Source organism: Pocillopora verrucosa, chromosome 14 (genome assembly GCF_036669915.1).
Source record: "Pocillopora verrucosa isolate sample1 chromosome 14, ASM3666991v2, whole genome shotgun sequence".
In the NCBI taxonomy this organism is placed as follows: Eukaryota; Metazoa; Cnidaria; class Anthozoa; order Scleractinia; family Pocilloporidae; genus Pocillopora; species Pocillopora verrucosa.
The window spans coordinates 3,735,319-3,756,291 of NC_089325.1; the positions used below are offsets into that span (position 1 = coordinate 3,735,319).

The window sequence follows — 20,973 nt, forward strand, 5'->3', positions numbered from 1 at the left end:
ATTCTTGAAAATTCAACAGGTAGAAAGATTGCTCTACTGGTTTGAAAATCTATTTTACTTTTAGTGCTTATTTAAATATGCCTTGTGCAACCTACTTTAAAAGGAATGGTCCCAAGTCATTCAGAGAGAAAAACCTGAAGAACAATGGGAGTTCTGAGTGATTCTGGAAGCTGTTCTCTTAACTTTCATCAGATAATGAGAGAAGCTTTGAGTACTTCATTCCTTGATGAAATTTTTGCCAATGATCATAATCAAAGCAGGAGGGACTTCAGAGAGTTTAGGGTGCCAAAGGGAAAAACTTCATGGTGAGGGTTTAGCTTATTTCTTCAACAATGAACTGCCAACAAAGATCATAATTTTGAAAATTTATTCTCCAACAGTTTGTTATACACCTTCCAAACATTGTGTTTGCATGATTTTGTTTTCTTAGAAAAGGTTACATAATCTGCCATCCCCTATTTCCAAGGAATGTAGCCTTCAAATTATCAAATTATGTACAATGTAAGGAACTTTTCTCCCTAGGGAAAAAGATCTTGTTAATTGCCTACTTAACTAATGGTATTGAACACCAACAATAAGAAATTATCTAGAATGGTGGCAACCTTTCTTCAACTCTTGTTTCTTTGTTAATATCTTTCTTGGACATGGGAAACAAATAATATTCAGAACAAATTCTGGGGCAGATCACATACAAAATTTTTTATAATTTACAACAGTTCTCAATCAAAGGAAAATTAAGTTTTTGTTCATTACAAAGATCATATATTGGAGACATATATAATATGCCAAACTGTAAAAGCTCTCAATTCTTGTACATGCTACTTTATTATGAACCCAGGTACTACATTAAGAGGTGTATGCAAAGCTTTTGGAGATTCCAGAGTAAGTTTCTTCTTTTGTGTATTCTGTATCTTTGAAAATTCCCTTTCTTTGTAGTTTTTGTTCTCTTTGTATGTGTACTCCATGTTGTAATAAGAATAACAGCTTACAATAAGAAGAAAAGAAAAAAAAATATGAGCCCTTAACAACTTCAGGATAACTAAAGGATTGAAATTGTTCAACAAATCAATTCAATTGCATATATCATAAATATTATAATGTTGGTTTAGATAAAAGGTACTATGTGAAGGTATTTAATAATAATTATTTTAACATTTATTCCTACAAGAAATATAGGCTCAAGATGTATTACCCCCCTGATTAATCTGACATTAAGTTTTACGCTGGTAACAATACTGTTGGGCTACACTATTTTTCTTGACTAAATCATCACACAAAGCAAGTTTTAACTCATCACATGTTGCATCCAAATCCTTCTGACTGCTCTTCCACGTTAACAGCATTTTATAGCTTTGTTCATAGACATTTCCTGTATTGTCTATTTCAATTTGTGCAATAGTTGTATCCTGGATGAGCAAAAGCCTTGCAATTATCTTCCACTCATCAACAATTTCCTTCGCTAAGCGTACAATTTGTATGTCTGCTATTCGTGCCAGTTGAGGACTTTCTGGAAGGTTACTCTAGTTAAAAAAAAATGTATGCAACAGTTAATTCCTTGCAAGTAAAATATACACTAACACATCTGTTGCATTTAAAGCAACTAATCAATAACATACATAAAACCAGCTGTTAAAGATTGGCAGTTTACTTGGATAATCCCTCATCTTCCATTTCTTCATCATTGCCTCTTTATTTTCTCTCTGTTTTGATTGGTTCAAAAATAGTGTAACTGTAATGTTATAATCCTAATTCTGTTCATCTGATTATCTTTAAATAATTTTAAACTTGTCTATAATCATTATGAAATTAACGAATATTACTAATTGAATGATTTAAAAGACAAGACTGCTTGTTAAAATATCATTTAGAGGTAAAAGTGTTCATAAGAAGAGGAAACATTTTTTTCATCTAACCATCAGGGTGTAAGTTCATGATTGATACAAGCAGATGTCCAAGTTCGCAGTTGCCAGTTTATCAATCACCCACAGAATTGTTCACTTGGGCTACAATGTTGTTCATATACCACATTGCTGTTTCAAGAAAGGTTGTTGGAAAAAAGGACAAAAGTGCATGTGACAATCTTGAAAGGTAACAGGGTATCAATGAAAAATGTATAAATCAAAACAATTCATCAAATCCACTATGTCTCATCCTTACAGAGGCATTTTCTGTGACTCCCCTGAAATCCTAAGGTCAAGTAACTGTGACCTGAAAACTACCTACAATTTTTCCTTTTGGGGTTGTTGCATGCACTTATCTGGTTTTTTTCCCGACAACCTTTTACAGTTACACCACAATACAAGGTACATGTTCAGGTCAGGCACACACACAAAATATGCTGACACAGAAATGCAGGATCAATGAAGTTTAGCTTCCTAGAAATACATGAACACTAAATAAGGATTACTTGCAATCATCTTACCTCAATGCTGGGGTACCAAAAGTGGAGATTACTCACAGTGAACCTAGAATGGTCCCCTACTTGTTCTGGACATGTAAAAAGTGTTATTGAATCCACTTCAGAAGGAATGGGTAAAAAATGAAGACAGTCTTGATCTAGACATGATGCCAATTGATGCCGTTTACACTGTACATCAGAAGATTCACAAGCATAACAAGTCACACAAACTTCATAGTGTGCATTTCTCAGCCATTGCCACTGCCCAGATAAGCTTTGCAATTCATCTTCAACGAAGGTTCTCACTTGGCAAGCTATACTCTTTTTGTTTTCAAGACTGTTGCCAGACATGTTATGGTTGTACTCCCTAAATACCAACTTGATGCAACGCTTGCTACAAAGAAGAAAAAAATCATATTGATCTCTCTTCCCTAAAATAAAGCGAGCAGCATCACAGTACAATTTCGGGGGTGTGGTACAATCCAACACGGGACAAAGTGCGATGAGGCGTGAGACAAGCTGATAGAACAAGCCATGTGGAACAAACCCATCACAGAACTTGTATATGAGAGCACATGGATCACCCTCTTTTGGCACCAATCTCTGGGTAGGATGTGATACACGCAGTTGAGCTGGAACAAAGTATTTGATAATTTTTCCCTCACAGGAAATGTTCTGCTGTTGGTTTGGTTCTTCTTGATGTTGAAATTTTGCCAGAAAGCTAAACTTTTCCATCATCTCTAGGATACTTTGCTGCAAAGGCTTGTATCTACCCCCTTCCAAATCTTTAAACACTTTGTCAATGAGCTCCTTTTGCAAGACTCCAGTATCTTCAAGTACCTGCCACAACTCGCGATCGACAGGATCCTTTCAATTAGAAAAATGAAAAAGAACTTACTTGGCTAATCAAATCATATGAAAATCTAGTTTTTTTGCTTCAGAAACAAACAACTTGAGATGAAGATCATGCAATGAAAACAAGACAGATAGACTTTTGGACACTATGCTCATGGTAGGGTGAGAATTTTTGCAGACCCAGGGACACACCATTCCCTCAAGCTTGTGCCTCCCAAAGTAGTGATGACACAAATCAACCTTAATCCTATAAACCCTAACATCAGAATTAAATTTCTCCATACTGTTCTTTATACATTTCCAAAGGTGCTGACAAGGAGAATTTGTTTAAAGATAAAGAGCTTCTTTAGTTGGAGATCATTTCCTTTATTCTTGTGAACTTCATGTGTGATTCAGGGGTGATGACTGTTACAGCTTGAAGCCCTGTCAATAGACAACTACTTTGTTACACAAACCTGTTCTTGATCAGGGCAAGTGGAGATCAGTTTTTTGAAGAGATTGGCCAGCCACTGTGTATCGAGAACTACTACATCTGTGAATCGCACAATCAGACCAAGGTCATTGAAGTAGTTCAACATGGTGTCTAGCTGATCATTGTCTGTGATGAAGCATTCTTTCTGTGCAACTGTGTAGATTTCCTCTCTGGTCAAGAAGAAGGTTCCACCTGCTGTTAGATTCTTTAGAGCTTTTTCAAAATTGAACCACTTCACAGGAAGGTCTGCAGTTGAAATCAACCCAGATGACAAGATCTGTTGTACTCTTTTTTGGATCTGTTGAATCTCAGGTGATTTTGATGACTGCGTGTTATCTACTCTGTAAAAAGGAGACAGTACATGTTTTTGGTAGGCTTTACGTTTAAGGCTACTACTGATCTCATCTTCAACTTGTTGGATTTCTCTGGGTGAAACCTTATCAGCGTGTGTTCCCACCACAAGCACAGGTGGGGGAAGGCAGCGCACCTTTGACTTACACAATTCTTCAACATCATGCTCCACTGGGGGCCTGCAAATGCTGTGGACTGAGACCAACCATGACAGAAGCATGTCTAAGTTTGTCTCATTTGATGTGTTCTTCAAAGGTAATACTTGGTCTCCATGCTTAAACGATGGCTCTGCAAGGTCATTTGGTTTTTTCTCCAGGTTATGAACAAGAAGATAGATGGCTCTGTGGCAGAAGAATAAGGGATGTGTTGCATAATACAAATGCTGACCCGCGAAGTCCCAGATGTCCAGAACAGTTTCTGTAGAACTGTTCTCATTGCTTTCCTCTGAATTTTTAAGGCACTCTATTACAAGCGGGGTTAATTCATCTGGCATATCAACTTTTGGTTTCAGAGCTGGTTTTTCTTGGGATCCATCAACTAAGTCTGGTGCAAAAGCTTTTGTGGATTCTTGAGTGTGATTGGATACTGGAGGATTTGTGGTGAAATGAAACCCACTCAGCTGTGGTGGGACACAAAATGATACACAAGATAAATGCAAAATAAATTAAGGTGGCTCAAATAATTTTTTTTAACTCTGCATAAATGTACATTACAGTATCATTATGTGATGAATTGAGGCTACAAGACTTTTTCATTTGTTTCCTCAAAGATTGTATGTGGCAAAGATCCAGTGGTTGCTAGACAAGTTGTGATCACTTTTCCTGAGGTTTAAGGATGCTATTTGTTTCACAAGTTTTTTGTGTCCGAAACTCTAAAACAATCAGCTTCAATAAAGATATTTCTTATTGCAAATTTCCTAATCAAGCTGTACATTTAGTTCTGAGCCACTTTGATCTTAAATAATCCAACAGTTGCTTTTTTTTTCTTTACGCGACATGTTTGTAATCGGAAAAAACAAGAAATGATCTATCTCAAGCTATGGACAACATACTTGTTCTTGTGGCATCTCTTTTTCCTCCTGCATTTCTTTCTTCTCAGGAGGCAAAGTTTGCTGTGGTTTTGTCTCCTTCTTCTCCATCATATGACTAGCAACCAATCTAGCAATACATCTATTCTGCGGTATAGCTTGTTCCACTTCCTTGTTTTCTTCACTCACAGCTTTCCATTCAACTACCTGCTCAACATTGACTTCCAGTTTTGATGAATTCACTTCCAAACCTTCAGTGCTTGGTTCATCAGGATTAAAGGGTAAACCCATAAGTGAATTTTTCAGGCTTGTTTTTCCTGCCCTGTCCTGGCCAATGATCAGCAATCGAGCACGGCACACTTTGATCTTTCCTTCCAAGAGAGCAAGGTTGTATGCAAGTTGTGCTTCATTTCCGCGGGCTCTTATTTCATGTGGTACTAGAACAAATAAGAAAAAACTATTAATATAGGCATGCATTTTGGCCGTTGAAAATAATTTGACCCAGATACAGATATCCATATCCAAATAAAAAGGAATGAGGCAAGTGGTTTTCCTAGTATTTAATGTTTCCCTAATTTGTCTACTGCAGACTGAGATCTTTGATTTCTGAATGACTGAATCTAAGAGAAAGAGACATGAAACATGAAACAAGAAAAATACCTTGATTATCATCATCTATTGGTATTACTTTGTCACCATCAAAAAATCCTGCAGTCCCGTTCTCCTTTTGACCAAACCACATACCATGATATCTAAAATATAATAAAATACATAACATGCCATCAGCTTTTCAATGTCACTGTCAATGTACTCTACAAAACTATTTTGTTTTTCTTTCATGAAAAATATTAAGGATGAAGAAGTGAACTCTGACTTGAGCGGGCTTTTTTCTGCTGGCTTTGTTTCTTAACAACAGGAATAATCAGATACAAATATTGACCTAAAGGGGTGTTATTTCAGGTGTTATTTGCACCACATGATGTTAAGTAACCAATAGAGTTGTGCAAAAATTAACGAGTGGGTTATAACATAATATATGCACCAGGCATTACACAAAAAGCACCCTGTATCATAAAAACAAGCACACTCAGAAAACTTCCCATGGAAACCATTACAAGCTGTTAGTAAATGTATCTCCCAAAATCTAAGGCATGTTGAAACTGGAACTTGAAAAAATTATTAAAAAAAGATGGCTTTTACCTCATTGCATCCTGTGATATCACCCAAAGTTTCTCTCCTTTGTCATATGAAAGCTCACAAGGTTCTGCAGAGGAATTGCTTGTTGTAAAACAGAACTTTTCTGGTCTTTCCTGAAGAATAAAAGTCATCAGTATTAAGTGCTGTCTAGCAATTTACTGCATCCCTTTTCCATGTAACCAGCAAAGGTAGTTGTCACACGTGGCCAGCACTTCACTCTCAACTGTTTTCAGAGTCACTATTTGGTGATCTAAAATCATAAATTGTTTGCCAGAAAAATAATTATTTTGAGTAACCATGGCAATGAAAATGGTTACGGCTCAGTACACTGGTGGTGTCTACAGAAATCAGACTGGTGATCTAAATGGTCATGAGCCAGTTCTCAAACAACTTGATCAGAAAATTTATTCAAAGTAAGAATGTGTGGTCAGCCTGTTGTTTTGATAAGGTATTCTACATATTGATTAACACCTAACACCACAGTTTACAACTGTTACAGTACTCTTCTTGGCAAAAAGTCTGATACCAACAAAAAATGCCCTGTTTAACTAATTCTGACATCGAAATATCTTACAATGTTCCTTAACAAGAAGCTTTGCAGAAAGCAGAAGGAAGTTATAACTCATGCACAAGAAAAAATATTGACAGAATTACTAGTCAGAGTGTATGTCTTGAAAAATGTGACATATCATAAATTAAAGTACACAAAAAGAGAGGAAAAGAGTGGAAAAGGTTGGGAAAAGTCCCCTCCCCCCCCCTCCTACTTGCTCCTCTGTAATTAGTGCTTTCAATTCAAAATTACGTTATTTCAAACACCTTGGCAAGAGTCTGAACTATGTCATGGAATGTTGGTCTTTTACTAAAATCCTCTACTTGACATCTCTCCAGAAGAGAAGCAACACCACATGGACACACAAGAGGCTGCTTTCTATGACCCTGGAAAAATCATTGCAAGAAATTATGTCAACAAAAATTATTCAATGCTAAGAAAAATAAACTATTACAGACTAACTGTGATTGGCAAAGAAATGAAAAAAGAAAAATGCTTATTGGCATAAAACATAGATCTTATCACAGTTTGAAAATTTTAGGATAGAGAGTACAGACAAACCTGGAACATACTAAAAGGATTCTAGCCTGTAATTGCATTCTAATCAAATTTTCAACTTCTGGACATAGAACCCCAAAAAATATAAATTGAACAGATTCTATCAATAAAAGTTTAGGTTTAGAGAAGACAGGGAGGGGGGGTGAGGAGACAGGACAGGAGGACAAGGGGAGGAGGGGGTGAGGGCTGCAAACACTGAGAGCAACAACCCATCTAAGAGAAGTATACATAATCATGATTACCTCATGCTACACAAACTGGAGATGAGCAAATTTATTAAAAGCAGTTTTGGGCCATAACAAAGATCTTTGATCTTATTGATCTTAAATAAATTCAACTAATTTTTTTTTATTCATCAGTAAGTAGACTCTCACCGGAAAAAGGTTTACTAGTTGGCCTGACCGATGGGAGTCGAGGTATCTGAACATTGACAAAACTACATGAGAGAACAGGGCAACCACTCCTTTAACAGACAGGTCATCCAAATGATGACCCTGATGACCAGTTATTCTTGACAGTTTTAAATTACCACGCTGACCCCCTCTGAAAAAGAAAAGAATATAAAATGCATGATTGAAACCTCTTTTTGTGATCTATTTTCTGATGAGGAGATGAGATTCAATTTTCTGCAATTCCTGGTTCAAACTTTCATTCCCTTTTGCATTAAAAACAAATTTGAAATTAACTTAAAGGGAAAGAAAAAATGAACAAAAGTAAAAATTGAACCACAACATATACTCATGTTTGGATAAGGTGTAATGTTTCACCTCAAAAAAAAAATGAACACATAGTAACTGTTTAAGTCATTAATTTGACCAAGGCTATTTAAACCACATCAAAATTCAAATTTACCCCATCCAGCCTATTGTCGTATCGACGGCTACATGTACATGTAACCATTTAATACAAAGTACAGTGCAAGTTTTTGGAATTGTCTCATGATGTCCCTCAGCAGAATAATAATAATTTTTTACAGTGAGGCCTTAAGCTACTCTTAAAAATTAAAAGCGAAAAAATGAGGAAGATATGTTTGACTTGTAAAATACTGTATCCATCAATTTTATTGTTTTAGCCTCAAAAATAAAATATGATTGAGGATTAACACACTCTATGTAAAATTTGAGGAATCCTTACTGTTTAGCCTCATTAATTTCTTCTTCATAATAGCAGCACATAAAACCACCAAGGCTGATCTGTGGATAAAAAAATGCCATCTTCATGGTACTGTTGATTTGAGTTCCTCATTAGCATTTATTTATAACCCTCTAATTCCTATATCAAATTTGTAACTCTCCTTACTGTCAATTATACCATTCTTATAATGTTAGTTCTAAGAATTTAGTATCGGATCAGCTAATTATCCCCAAATTGATATTTTTCTTTACTCTCATCACTTATCTGGTTGATATTGTATTGATATTGTAAGGAGAAATTCTGTTGTGGTCATTAATGGGAGTTAGAGGGTTAAAAGACAAGGAGACCAAAAAGAGTAGGGAGGGTTTGGAAAGGTAAATGTAGGACAGAGAAGATGAAGAAGGAAAGATGGAGAAAAGAGAAAGGAGACAAGAGGTAAGAGAATTGAGATGGGAGAAAGAACGACATAAAAGGAGAAGAGAAGGCTCAGAATAGAGGAGAATGAAAAAGAGGCAAGACAAAGGACACAAGGAAGGATTAGAAGAGTTACAATGAATTACAAGTTTTAATCTTCAAAAGAGATACGGTGTGACAAAACAACACCTAACTTTTTAAATTTCCAAATTCAACAAAAAGAAATCTTCAGAAGCTCTGAGGAGAAAGATATAGACTCCCAACTGTAGTTTACTCCTGAGAGCATTTTAGAAGAGCAAATTTCCATTAACCATCACCAATTAGAAGGAAGAAGATCATCAATTTTTTTAAATAACAGAATGATGTAGACATTACCTTTTCAAGAGATGAGATGTAAACAAAAGGCTCTGCTACAGATGTATGAACAAGATGTTTGGACTCCAAATATTCCAGAGCTGAAGAGAGCTGTGATGCATAGAGCCAGGCATGGAAGAGAGATGGAACACGAAACTCCTCCAAATGACCTTTGTTGAAAAATTCAACCACCTTGCACAGTAATAAAAAACGGGAGAATGTTATTATTGGTACATCTTAAAGAGGTGAAGTAAATTACCATCTGTTAACCTAAATTGACTGCATTATGTGTGTAATGAATAATTCAAAATAACTTACTGTAAGCTGTCACACTGATTAAGAGACTTCAAGAATTTAGCCAGCAGAAAATGACAATTGAAAATAAAAAATATATACTGTACCAATCCCACAGAGTCTGTATATGAGCCCAAAATAACAGCACCATAAAACTTCATGATATAGTCGTGATGGAGACCTGTCATTATTTTAGCTTCTCTAATGAACAACTCTCGCTGTGTTGGGCCCAAGTCAAACCGTACAACAACATCAACCTGATGAAAAGAATACAGGAATTTGTGCTCATGTGTCTAAGTTTGTCTGCCCTCATCCCATCACATATTTGCAGGAAAATGTTTGAAAAAGTTTTCAGACAAGCCACTGATGCTAATCACTTGTCGGAAATACATGATTAACTGACTCGATGACCTTATGACTCAAAGTGTAGCAAATTTGAATGTACTAATAAGCATTTTTCCTCTCAAATTTCACTCTCGTTTAAAAATTTTCAGCCCACTTAAACTGAACTGATTACATACACTCTACTGGAGTTAGAAGCGTGTTAACTTTGCCAATAAGTTTACAGTTCCTTAGCTGCCTACTTCAGATCACAATCAATACAATAGGTGGCTAAGAGAGTGATACAAAACTTGAAAAAAGGAATTCAAAATGAATAACAGGGGTAAGTTTCTAAATAAATTGTGGTGCTGAGTCAATGGGAGAGTATAACAGTGTAATTAAGTATAATCAACTGAGTTGATGAGTAAACATAGGTTGGCCATTGTAAAGTCAGTTTCAAAGCTGATGTTTCAAGCTGACTCTGGGTAGAGGCTCACATTCAAGACCTGACTGGGTTGATGTGTTGTGTGTTCACTCTCACAGTACCTCTCTCTACCCAGGAGAATAAATAGGTAGTGGTAAATTGTCAGGAAAGCTTGATGAAATGCTGAGGGGGAGAGGGGTAACCTTGTGATGGACTAGGGGAGAGGGGTAACCTTGTGATGGACTAGCATCCTATCTAGGGGGAGTAGCAATACTCCTAGTTGCTTCACACTACTCAGAAACCAGGGCAAGCTCTAGCTGGGTGAGTCAATGGGCTTGAGTGCAGACTTCACCTGTTGCTGTTAATCAGAGTAATTCTGGACTATACCAAAATCAACATACCATGTTATGACCTTGCATCCACTGGGCATTGTAAACATCACCAGAATATGGACGACCAAGTGCTATTTTTTTTCGTAAAAATAGCTGTTTCTTTTGTATCATCTGGACTCCTGCATCTCCTAACTCCTCTTTATAGTTATTTCTTTCAATACCCTAGGAAATAGTTTCATTCAGTTGACAAATAATTCAAATTGAGTTCCTTCTTTAGTATACTTCAATCAATTATGGCTCAAGTTTCTTAGTATGTAGCAGTATTAGATCACTAGAAGGGAACTTCACCAGCAAAAATAACTCTTTCAGGTACAATATCTTGAATGAGCAAATTAAACAGGTAGCCTGCAAACACTCTCATTTTCAAAGGTTCCAAAACAAGTATATTTTCACCAACACATAGGTTTGAGATCTCAAAAACAATAGCCAGCAAGTGGTCTGTTGGTGATCTGGTGCTAATTAATGCCAGAATCCTTACCTAATCTTACTTTTTGGTAGAGAAATTACGGTGCAGCAGTGCTGATAAAAGGGTCTGCTCTTGGGCTAATCAAGCAGTTGGTTAATTATAAACTAAGATAACAATTCAACTCACCAGAAGTGATGGCAAATTTTCATATCTCACAGTCTTTGAATCTTCAATCAAGTTTTTAATAGTTTCTAAATCTTCCCTAAAAGACTGAGATTGTGACCATGCTGGCAGTTTTTGTTTTACATCATCCAGGTTTGTCCTCACTTTCTTTTCAAGGTCTTCAACACTTGTTACATCAGCAGCATAACATAACGGGTTGAAAAGCCGAATAATTCTCCATTTGCACATCAACAGGTACAGTTTATCATAGTCATTAAGGTTCAGAACCTTAAAAAGAAAAATCACAATCAATAAAAAATCAGCCAAGATGTTTAGCCCTTTACACTTGAACATCAGTAAGCATATTCTCCATACTGTTCTCTGTAGATTTCCTATGGTGTTGACAGGGAGAATTTTTCTAACAATCGAGAGCTCCTTTATTTGGTGATCATTTAAATCAGCCAAGATGCTTAGCCCTTTACACTTAAACATCAGTAAGCATATTCTCCATACTGTTCTTTGTGGATTTCCTATGGTGTTGACAGGGAGAATTTGTCTAACAATCAAGAGCTTCTTTATTTGGTAGTCATTTATATTATTTTTTTTACCTTAAAGAGTGATATGGGTGCTATTGAGAGAGGGAGTTAACTACCAGTCACCTAAAGGGTTAACAAAGTGAAAGCCCTTGTGAGAGGACACTGCTCTTGCAGCTAACAAGAATGGTTCTTGCAAGCAGCCACCAGAGGTGAAAGCAATAAATAGCCACTGAACGGAGATTTCTAGCCAGCAATTTTGGAATGTAGATTTAAATAATGTAACAAGTTATATGTAACAACAAGACAAACATTTAAATATGGCATTGTAAACAATGCACTGCAAAGTCATTGTCATGAATGGCATTCTGAATTTGTCCAGTAACAGGAGGGATTGTTGTATAAACTACAATGCATGAAAGTATCCTCAGCATTTATGGGAAAGAATACAGAGCTTGCCAGAGGTTTCAAATAGGTTTTGTCAAGGTCATCCTGGGTAGAGCTGTCAACCACAAGAGAGACTTACAAGAAACCTTTCCCTTCTTAAGGATAGAAGTTGTTTAAGTCATTTAACTAGGAATTTTCAGAAACACTCAGTTGTGAATTAATCAGAATATGATTTCTTCCTGCCCAGTCAACCCTTAAACTATCCTTTTTTCTATTTCTCTCCCCTAGCTGCTGCACATTGCTTTAGAATTCAGTAGAATGAATTTGGTTTTACTACATACTCATTGACTGAATAGGAGGTCCAGTTAAGGAAATATCTGGCTTAAGGTAAAGGTGGATCAATAAATAATTTATCATATCGCAGCCACTTATCATACTTTTTATGAAAGTAGCCCCAAAATGTAAGTTCAATTATTAAGTATGAAAATTCTAAAAAACAAAATTTCACCGTAAATTTCGCCCGTGGGGCACTCCATTATCATCAGAATCTACGTATAAAAGATAAACCCAAACTAACACTTTAATAGCCGCTTCCTTAAAGCAAAAACAACGGGAATAATTAACATTCAATATTGGATCAAACTTTAGTACGTTTGCGTAGGTTAAAATATTGTATGCCCAGATTCCTCGCTGGATGTTTACCGACAAAACAGCGATAAAACAACTCACCTGGTTTGTTGAATCCATTTGTCAAATCGCAGTGAGGATTAAGTGTGAAATATTAACTTCCGCATCCTTTGACTCGCGGTGCTAGATGGCTCGAGCGGTTTTAAAAGTTCGAACCGCGCGACCCGCGGCTTCAGCGGGCCGTATGCAAATTGTGTCAATGCTTCTAAAATCGACAGGTCCTTGCAATTTCTGAGAGTAACACTTACATATAGCCTCAAAGCGTATCCTGGCCTATAAATACACGGACAAAAAAAAATCGATGCTCAGTTATCGTCCGGAAAAACCCAACAAGATGTAAAGGAAAGAAAGGAACTGTTCACTTCTACGTATTACTTTGTGTAACAACCCTTCTCTATGCCCCGTTTTCTCTGTCATGTGATATTACCCAGAAGCCCTTGTAGACGCCCGTCTTTCATCATGGCGGAGTTGCTGCTCGATCCGGCTATCCGTTTGTGGGTTATTTTGCCCATTGTAATAATAACGTTTCTTGTTGGAATAATCAGGCATTATCTGTCTATGCTTCTACAGTCAAGGAAAGACTTAGATCTGTTACAAGTCTCCGACAGGTAAGATTTGAGGACGAAAAAACTCGAACTGAGATGCAGGTAGCTGCGCCACCGTGCTATAGTGAACTTTTCGCAAAGTTAGTTACAAAATTGCGCTTCTAGCCCTTGGTAGTTGTTGCTATTTATAATAGCAATTTATTTATTTATATTGGCTTATTGATTTATTTTCTCCAAAGTCTCTCATGCCTGCTCGCAAACGGTAACTTAAGTACATTAATTACTATTGCATATCGGTGATCATGAAGCGTTTCCCTCGATGTTTAAATTTTTCAGTCAAGCTTTGATGAGGAGCAGAAATCTTAGAGAAAATGGAAAATATCTTCCTGAAGAGGTATGTGATACAAAAGTTCATGTATGGGTGTTTTGTTCCATAAATATAATATATTCGCGAACGTATATAATTTTATATATAACATTTCAACATGATAGAGTTTTGAGGCCAGACGACATTTCTTCAATGACGAGACAGAAGGGTATTTTAAAACACAGGATAGGAAAGGACCAGTCAAGAATCCAATTTCAGGTTAGTGCAGGTTCATACAATTACAGGCTTGGTAGTTTTATGTATGTCAATTCTTTTGTCAGGGGAATGGGGAGTTTTGGGATATCATGCTAGCTCAGGCTTCCCAACCAGTTTTTCAAGGCAAACTCAAAAAACTGGCTCTTACCAACCCTGAAACCAAATCCAATTTGCCCTGGATTTGACCCTGAAGTGTCCAAACATAGCTGATTCACACATCCCAATCTTTAATTGCAATTGATATAAACATGATAACATTTATTAAAACATAATACATTTACTACACTTTCATCTTTTTATCTTTTTCACCAGATCCAACAATGATGGTGGACATGGCCAAAGGAAACATTACAAATGTTTTACCAATGATCCTCATTGGAGGCTGGATCAACTGGCATTACTCTGGTTTCATTACAAGTATGTTAACACTTCTCCTTTATTTAAACATTTGTTGCTGAAGCCAAGTGCACACTCCTGGGCAAAGAGACTTTCAGTAGACTAAATATATTGCCTAAGAACACATCAGAGCTCTATTTGTTTATTTTTCATTTTTGTTCAGAGAGAAAGGGAGAGAGAAGAACATGTCTGATTGTCTAGTCAATTTTTAAAACTAAAAATGCCATGTAATGGTGTCATACTTTTATAATTTGTGGTAACCTCCATTGTTGGGATTTGCTTCATGATTAGTTGTAGGGGTAAAAAATTAAGAACAATCTGTTTTTTCCACCTTGCAGCAAAAGTGCCATTTCCACTAACATTGCGATTCAAAGCCATGTTACAGCGTGGCATTGATCTCACAACCTTGGATGCATCTTGGTAAGTTATCCATAAATTAACAACTTACATGTATTTAGACCCAGTCAAGTATAATTCTCTAATCTGTGTATGCAATTGAACAGTATCATGCCACTTCTTGTCAATTTGTGTTAATGTTTAGTTTTACCCTGATGTCTAAGTTAACCAACTAAAGTAAGTCCCATACTTTATTAACAAATCTTGTGTCCCACAAAAGTATTGCAATATTAAAAGGTTTTTCTTATGCTAGGTGCCTTAAACCAACACTGACAAAAGAAACACATCTGGATTTTAATTGTTTTGTTTTGATTCCTCTATGCTTTCATTGAGCTCAGTTTGTGCAATTTTTGTCTGTATATTGAAATTAAGGAAACAAGGTACAATGTGCTTGCGAAAAAAAATTCACTTGTCTTACTCTTGCATTTTAGGGTTAGTTCTGTGTCCTGGTATTTCATCAACGTGTTTGGTCTCAGGAGCATGTATGCACTTGTACTGGGTCAAGATAATGGTTTGTCTTTTTTTTTTTTAATTTTTTTTTCAATTCTACCAACAAGAGGTTAATTAAACTAACTTTGACAAGAGATGACCCTTTCACCCTCAGATCTCACCAGTAATTTGAGTTTATTGATAATTGATGAATTGCCTGATACAGTAGTTGTATCTGATCTGAATGATATTTACACTGACTGGCCAATCATGGAATTACCCTTCCATTGTAAGTGATTTAGACTTGGTAATTGTATGTCACATTTACCATACTCCCAACTTATGAAAGAGACCTCAAATTCGCTTTTGTGTGTCTCTTATCTTGAAATCTACTTTTAGCTGCAGACCAGACTCGTGTCATGCAGGAACAGATGCAGATGCAAATGCAGATGCCACAAGACCCAAGCAAGGCATTTAAGGTTGGAAATAACTACTCATTTATCATAAGTACAATATTTTATCATCTTTAGTGATAGAACCACCTCCTATATGCAATTTATAATGGTAATAGGACTGAGTGGAGTCCAATTTGGTCTATAATCATACAAGTGATTGACAAAATTGGACAGCTGCAAAGCAGGAGTCTGATTTGTGAATCACAAGTATGATTACAGACCTAGTAATATACATGGAAAAATTCCTTGGTTCTGATTGGTTAAGATAAATGCAGTTTTCAGGTAATTCAGTGCAAAAGAGAGTTAATTCAGTGCAGAAGAGGGTTAATTCAGTGCAAAGAAAGAAACAAATCAGACATTCTGATTGGTCAATAATCAAAGAAACTCACAGATAGCCAATCAAATGCAAGCCTTGGATGTCGCCACAAAATTTGAAAATTTGAAAAATTGCAAGTGAAACAATGGCCGGCGTTTTAAGTAGGTTTTCTTTCGCCATTGCAGCTGAAAAACAGCTCAAACAACGAAAACACTGTAAAACCATTGATTTTTGGTTGTCGGTTTGGAAAAAGTGGTGTTTAGAGAAGGGAATTGCCAAGGAAATCGAAAAATTACGAGCCGACCCAGCTTAACACTTTGCTCGAGCAATCACACGCCAAAATTAAAAACAAACATGGTTAAACCTCGGAAACCATGATTCCACTTCATCGAAAGTGATTCGGGTACAGACTGAACAATTCCTTGAACTGTTTAGCCGGACTTTGACCTTTTTTGCACCCTAAAGATGTGAAGATATCATTACACAATTTATTATTGTTTTGATCGTACACGGTTGTTTTGACCGAACGCAAGGTTTGAATAAATTATTTTTGCACTTGACGTGCGCGCTTTGCTTGGGTTTTATTATGATAAGCCATCTCGTATTTTTCCATGTATATTATTAACATGTAATCACATGATTTCGAGTACAGTTTGGAATAAATAAGCACGAGTAAATTTTTTTAAAGACTAACAAAATTGCACGAGCCCGTAGGGCAAGTGCAATTTGTGGTCTTTGAAAAAATTAACAAGTGCTTGTTTATTCCAAATTGCACGAGAAAAATCATGTGATTACCTATATTACCTGTTTTTCAAGAGCAACAATCCGTCCCTCCGCTTTCTCTAGTTTTTCAAAAAGTTCCAGTCGTTCCATGTCTGACATCGGTCCATTCTGCAAACAGACATTTCAATTAGACTTTTGCGCAATGCAAGTCTCGTCATGTTTTAAAAACATTTGAACTCTGTCAACGGCGAAAATTAAACCTTTGGAATGAAAAAAATAAGTGGATCTCACCCTACACCTCTTTCCCTAAAAGTGTTTATACTACTGTAATCATTACTGTCCAGTGAACAAAATGGGAATTCCATGGAGTGATCGAGATTTCCACTCTCAAAACTCGTCATCCATCTGCCTTTATGGCTAAGAAGATTTCTCGATCTTCAAGGCAAAATTACTACGTATTAACCTTGGACTTACTCAAAAATCATCTTTAGCCAAGGGCCCACTATTAATTTTCAATTGAAACTTTACGCCACTCGCAGAGAACTTGTTTTTTTCCACCAATTAATGGGCAGCCGAAACATTTGGAAACCACATCCATAGCGTAGCTCTCTCAGTGAAAGCTTTGTGTTGACTGAACATTTCCCTGTTAAAGAAACTAGTTAACTAGTAATAAAATGCCTTTGATTCAAGAGTGGCGCACTTACACTTGCACCAACCACTCGCTGTTCTCCTGGTGATCTGAAACAAAATCAGACATGCAGTCAGTCACCACTACGTATCCTCCTCAACTGGTAGTTTCATGAAAGGTTCAGTTCCCATGGTAAATTCGTGTCAGTCTCCCAGGCATTTATTCCCTTTCTAATCACTTTGACTCTTATAAGGTTAAAAACTAACGATCCCAACGGATGAAAGGGCCGTTTTCGTCGGCGAATCCAGAGGATTAGAAGCAGGGTCCAAAACTTTATCTCTAGCTGAAGCCGCAGTCCGACTGGCAACCTCACACAAACAAGTTCTCCAAAGTGGATGGAGACCGATTATCACCGAACGATGTAAGATGGCTGAAAGTGCATTTGTACTGAAAAATTAAGTGTACATACCTTGGTTTCTTCAGCTTAGCTTCGGATGCTTTCAACTGGTCCTGATTACGAGAGAAAAACAAATCATTCAGTAGCTTTCTTTCCACCGAAAAAGTCAGTGGATACAAACCATTTTTATTTGATCAGTAGGACGTGTATATATATATTGACAGGAAATAGAGTGAGTTTGACGATGAGTTTGGTGGGATTTAATAAATTGATCCATTTTGATGTGCTCCTGGGAAATGCAAAATGCACAATCCTCGTTTTGAACATGAGATGGGTCAGTCTACATTCCGTTAATTTAATTGACCAAGAGCCAGAAGTGTTAACCGATTAATTTCTTTGGTGACTGTGTGCTCTGCATACCTTACTGAGAACGCTCCTAGCTATGGGGTCCACGGACCGCTCCCCTGAGGAAGGGGGGCGATTATTACGCACAGGGGGTTCGGTAGAGAGAGGATTGGAAAGGAGCACTAATATCTTAAAGTAGTTTTTAGAAGAATGAGCGTTATTCAAACTAAACAGGGCATTTTCGATATATCAAAACACATTCAGAGGTTTATTTGGCGCTATACAGGCCTTGTTTTTATCCCACTGTTTCAAATGTGTGCGTGTTTTCAAGGTAAAAGTGTCACCTCCGCGTGTTTAGCACCCCCAAAACAGGTCAAACTAAAAAAAAACTGTAATAAAATTTATGACTACCTTGTACTGCAAAACCTCTGCCTGTAGTCTGATATTCTCTTCACTGAGTTTTCTGTAAGTCTCACCAGTTTCTGTAGAGACTAGTAGGGGATAATATTTGGTAAATATATGCAGAAAGATGCTTGGTCGTCGAATAAAGACAAGGTTTAATTTGCCTTACGCCTTATGAGTAACATCTTGTTGGGTATAAGGGTGTGGTAGGGGTGGATAGAGAGAACAAGCGCGTGTGATCTTCTGCTCCAACAGCTACCAATTTAGTTTCGCTTTATGCTACCAACCGAAGACAATCATTCTGTGTGCATAGTTGAAACCGTGACTCCTTTCGTTGCAACGAAATAGTTTCTCTGAAAACTAATAACTTTGCCTCTTTAGAATCGCTCTTCTAACACAAGTATTTTTTTAAAGAATCATTCTCGTACAAGTTTCTTTATTATAAACTGATAACAAATATAATTCATCTTGATATACAGGTGCGTTTCAAAGGTAACTCACCTCCATTGTATGGTCCCTTTCCCTTTTGGGCCAAAAGCTGCTCGAGTTGTACAATAACCTACAAGGAATGTGTATTTAAACATTAACTGTCGCCTTTTGTCTGGAAGGTTCACAACTCAGTCTCAAAAACTCGCTGGATGGTTTTTCACTTTTCTTGTTTCTTGCAGGTATCTTGAATCGTCTGAGCCTTTTGTACCTTTCCCTGCCAGCGAAGACACTCGAGATCAGTTTTTTCAACCCAAACATAGAGTTTGTACATGTGTGAGCAAAAGACGGTGACACAAGTACAATCAAATACCAGAATAATGAGTGAAGCAGTGGAGTGGTTGTGGGAGTTTAAAAGAAAATTGGACTCTATAATTGCACCGAAAGAACTTTTTGACCAGGGTAATAGGAGAAATTCCACCACACTACAAAGTTTACAAGCAATATTTTAGCACTTTTTATTTAGTATGTCTTTTCCATCCTTTTTTCAGGTCTTGGAAACTATATCATCAAGAAAAGTACGGCAAGTTATCACGATGGTGATTCTAGACTATGAATGAACACCGCATTCTTTGAAGTGCACGTTATTTAGGTTTGACACCATTACGCGGAGCTATGTTACGGTAAGATGAATTAAGTTACGTTCACAGATTACCAGCACTTCTTTTTCAAATGCGACAAGAACTAACAAAATTATACATCTATTTGTTATAGCACATCTCACTCATCTGCAACTTTTGTAGAAGTGCCTGTTGCCTTTCGTGAGCTTCTTGTAGTTTCAAAAAATCCTTCTCCATCTCATTTTTCTGTAAATATATAACTTCGTCAGTACATCTGATTCAAATTCTGGGTGATATTACCCTTTCAAACGTAGCCTTTTGTGTATAGAAGCATTAGACATGTCATTGCTAATAATTTCAAAACGTTAACGAACAAGCTGGCGATAAGGAAGGAGATAGCTAGAAGGCCTGCACGAGAATCACTTATCGGATCTCACGAGTAAATCAGAGACAATATAAAGCCACCTTGATAAGATCATTCTGAAGGTGTTGAAGTCTTGATTTTCACGACTGCTCAATGCAAACAAAAAATGACAGCATTGATCTGTAATAAAAATCAGGGTTTAACATGTGAACAAGAACAAGTGCAAGGACACGGGCTACAAGGAAAGAAGAGGAATGTATTTTGCCCAACAAGTAAAATACAAAAAGTTTCAAGACTGTTATTTTGGTGTAAGCTGCTTTTAATTCAATAGGAGTTTCACCCAATTGTAAGAAAACTTTAACAGTAACTGTTTTAGGCAACGGCGACGTTGTGTTTCATAGCGGCCGAGAACAAGGGTACAGTAACTCTTACCAAACTTCTGTACCAGCTCAGAATGTGTCACATTATCTAAGTCTTTGGAGCTGACCATTAACCTGGATATCTCGTCATGTTGGCCCAACTCTCTCCTCAGCTTACTGTTGGCTTCCTGAAAGGATCAATTACAACTAAAAACAAACTTAAGGCCGCTGTACAGTGCAGCTTATTCAAGCTCGGCTTCTTGACTTACTCGTCCCATAGGTTGCGCGCACAGGCAAAACTCACCATACGCGATCAGAATTTTCAACCTCAAAAGTGATCTAAAAAAACGCTCGAGAAATATCACCTTAAGAATAAATGAAGGCCTTCATTCGGGGACTTTCTCTTATAACCTGATCGTCCCTTAATAATTTAAAAATTTATCGCAAGGCACACAAGCCTTCTAGAATAAAAAAGTGGTTGAAATGAAAACAACGTTTTCGCTTGGCTGGACTTGCGCAAACAACGAGTTGAAATTATCAACTCATCTTACTACACTTAATTTATTTACTAAAACAGGACGGTTCCTATTAATCAACAACTAATCGCGTCTAAACGTTTGCAATCCTCTCGCACATACAGGAGATCAGCTGCCATCTTTCTCATTGCTTTTCT

At 36.9% G+C, this 20,973-nt stretch overlaps 2 protein-coding genes and 1 long non-coding RNA gene across 4 annotated transcripts; 1 reads left to right on the forward strand and 2 right to left on the reverse strand.

The window, feature by feature from the left end:
• Window positions 1-370: 370 nt before the first annotated feature.
• Window positions 371-13,266, reverse strand: LOC131769349 (uncharacterized). The gene is made up of 14 exons (XM_059085073.2): window positions 12,959-13,266; window positions 11,334-11,597; window positions 10,751-10,903; window positions 9,712-9,861; window positions 9,332-9,502; window positions 8,543-8,601; window positions 7,783-7,951; window positions 7,117-7,236; window positions 6,304-6,413; window positions 5,764-5,855; window positions 5,128-5,540; window positions 3,709-4,695; window positions 2,423-3,265; window positions 371-1,520 (listed from the first exon to the last, which is right to left on the reverse strand). The coding sequence occupies exons 1-14, from the start codon at window positions 12,974-12,976 to the stop codon at window positions 1,212-1,214; spliced, it is 3,858 nt and encodes a 1,285-aa protein (XP_058941056.2). The 5' UTR covers window positions 12,977-13,266; the 3' UTR covers window positions 371-1,211.
• Window positions 13,267-13,352: 86 nt separating this feature from the next.
• On the forward strand, window positions 13,353-19,341 carry LOC136278170 (ER membrane protein complex subunit 3-like). Of its 2 annotated transcripts, XR_010716228.1 has the most exons (9): window positions 13,353-13,524; window positions 13,798-13,855; window positions 13,954-14,047; window positions 14,357-14,461; window positions 14,779-14,860; window positions 15,268-15,347; window positions 15,665-15,744; window positions 17,641-17,808; window positions 19,200-19,341. XR_010716228.1 is itself a non-coding variant. In XM_066161568.1 (8 exons), exons 1-8 carry the CDS (start codon window positions 13,376-13,378, stop codon window positions 17,650-17,652), a joined length of 660 nt encoding a protein of 219 aa, XP_066017665.1. In that variant the 5' UTR covers window positions 13,353-13,375; the 3' UTR covers window positions 17,653-17,968. The 2 variants fall into 2 exon arrangements, 1 of the variants encoding a protein (XP_066017665.1); XM_066161568.1 differs by lacking the exon at window positions 19,200-19,341 and having other exon boundaries at window positions 17,641-17,968.
• Window positions 15,762-19,206, reverse strand: LOC136278171 (uncharacterized). The gene is made up of 5 exons (XR_010716229.1): window positions 19,033-19,206; window positions 18,541-18,620; window positions 17,857-17,897; window positions 17,464-17,497; window positions 15,762-16,927 (listed from the first exon to the last, which is right to left on the reverse strand). It is a non-coding gene; the product is annotated as an uncharacterized lncRNA (long non-coding RNA).
• Window positions 19,342-20,973: the final 1,632 nt, after the last annotated feature.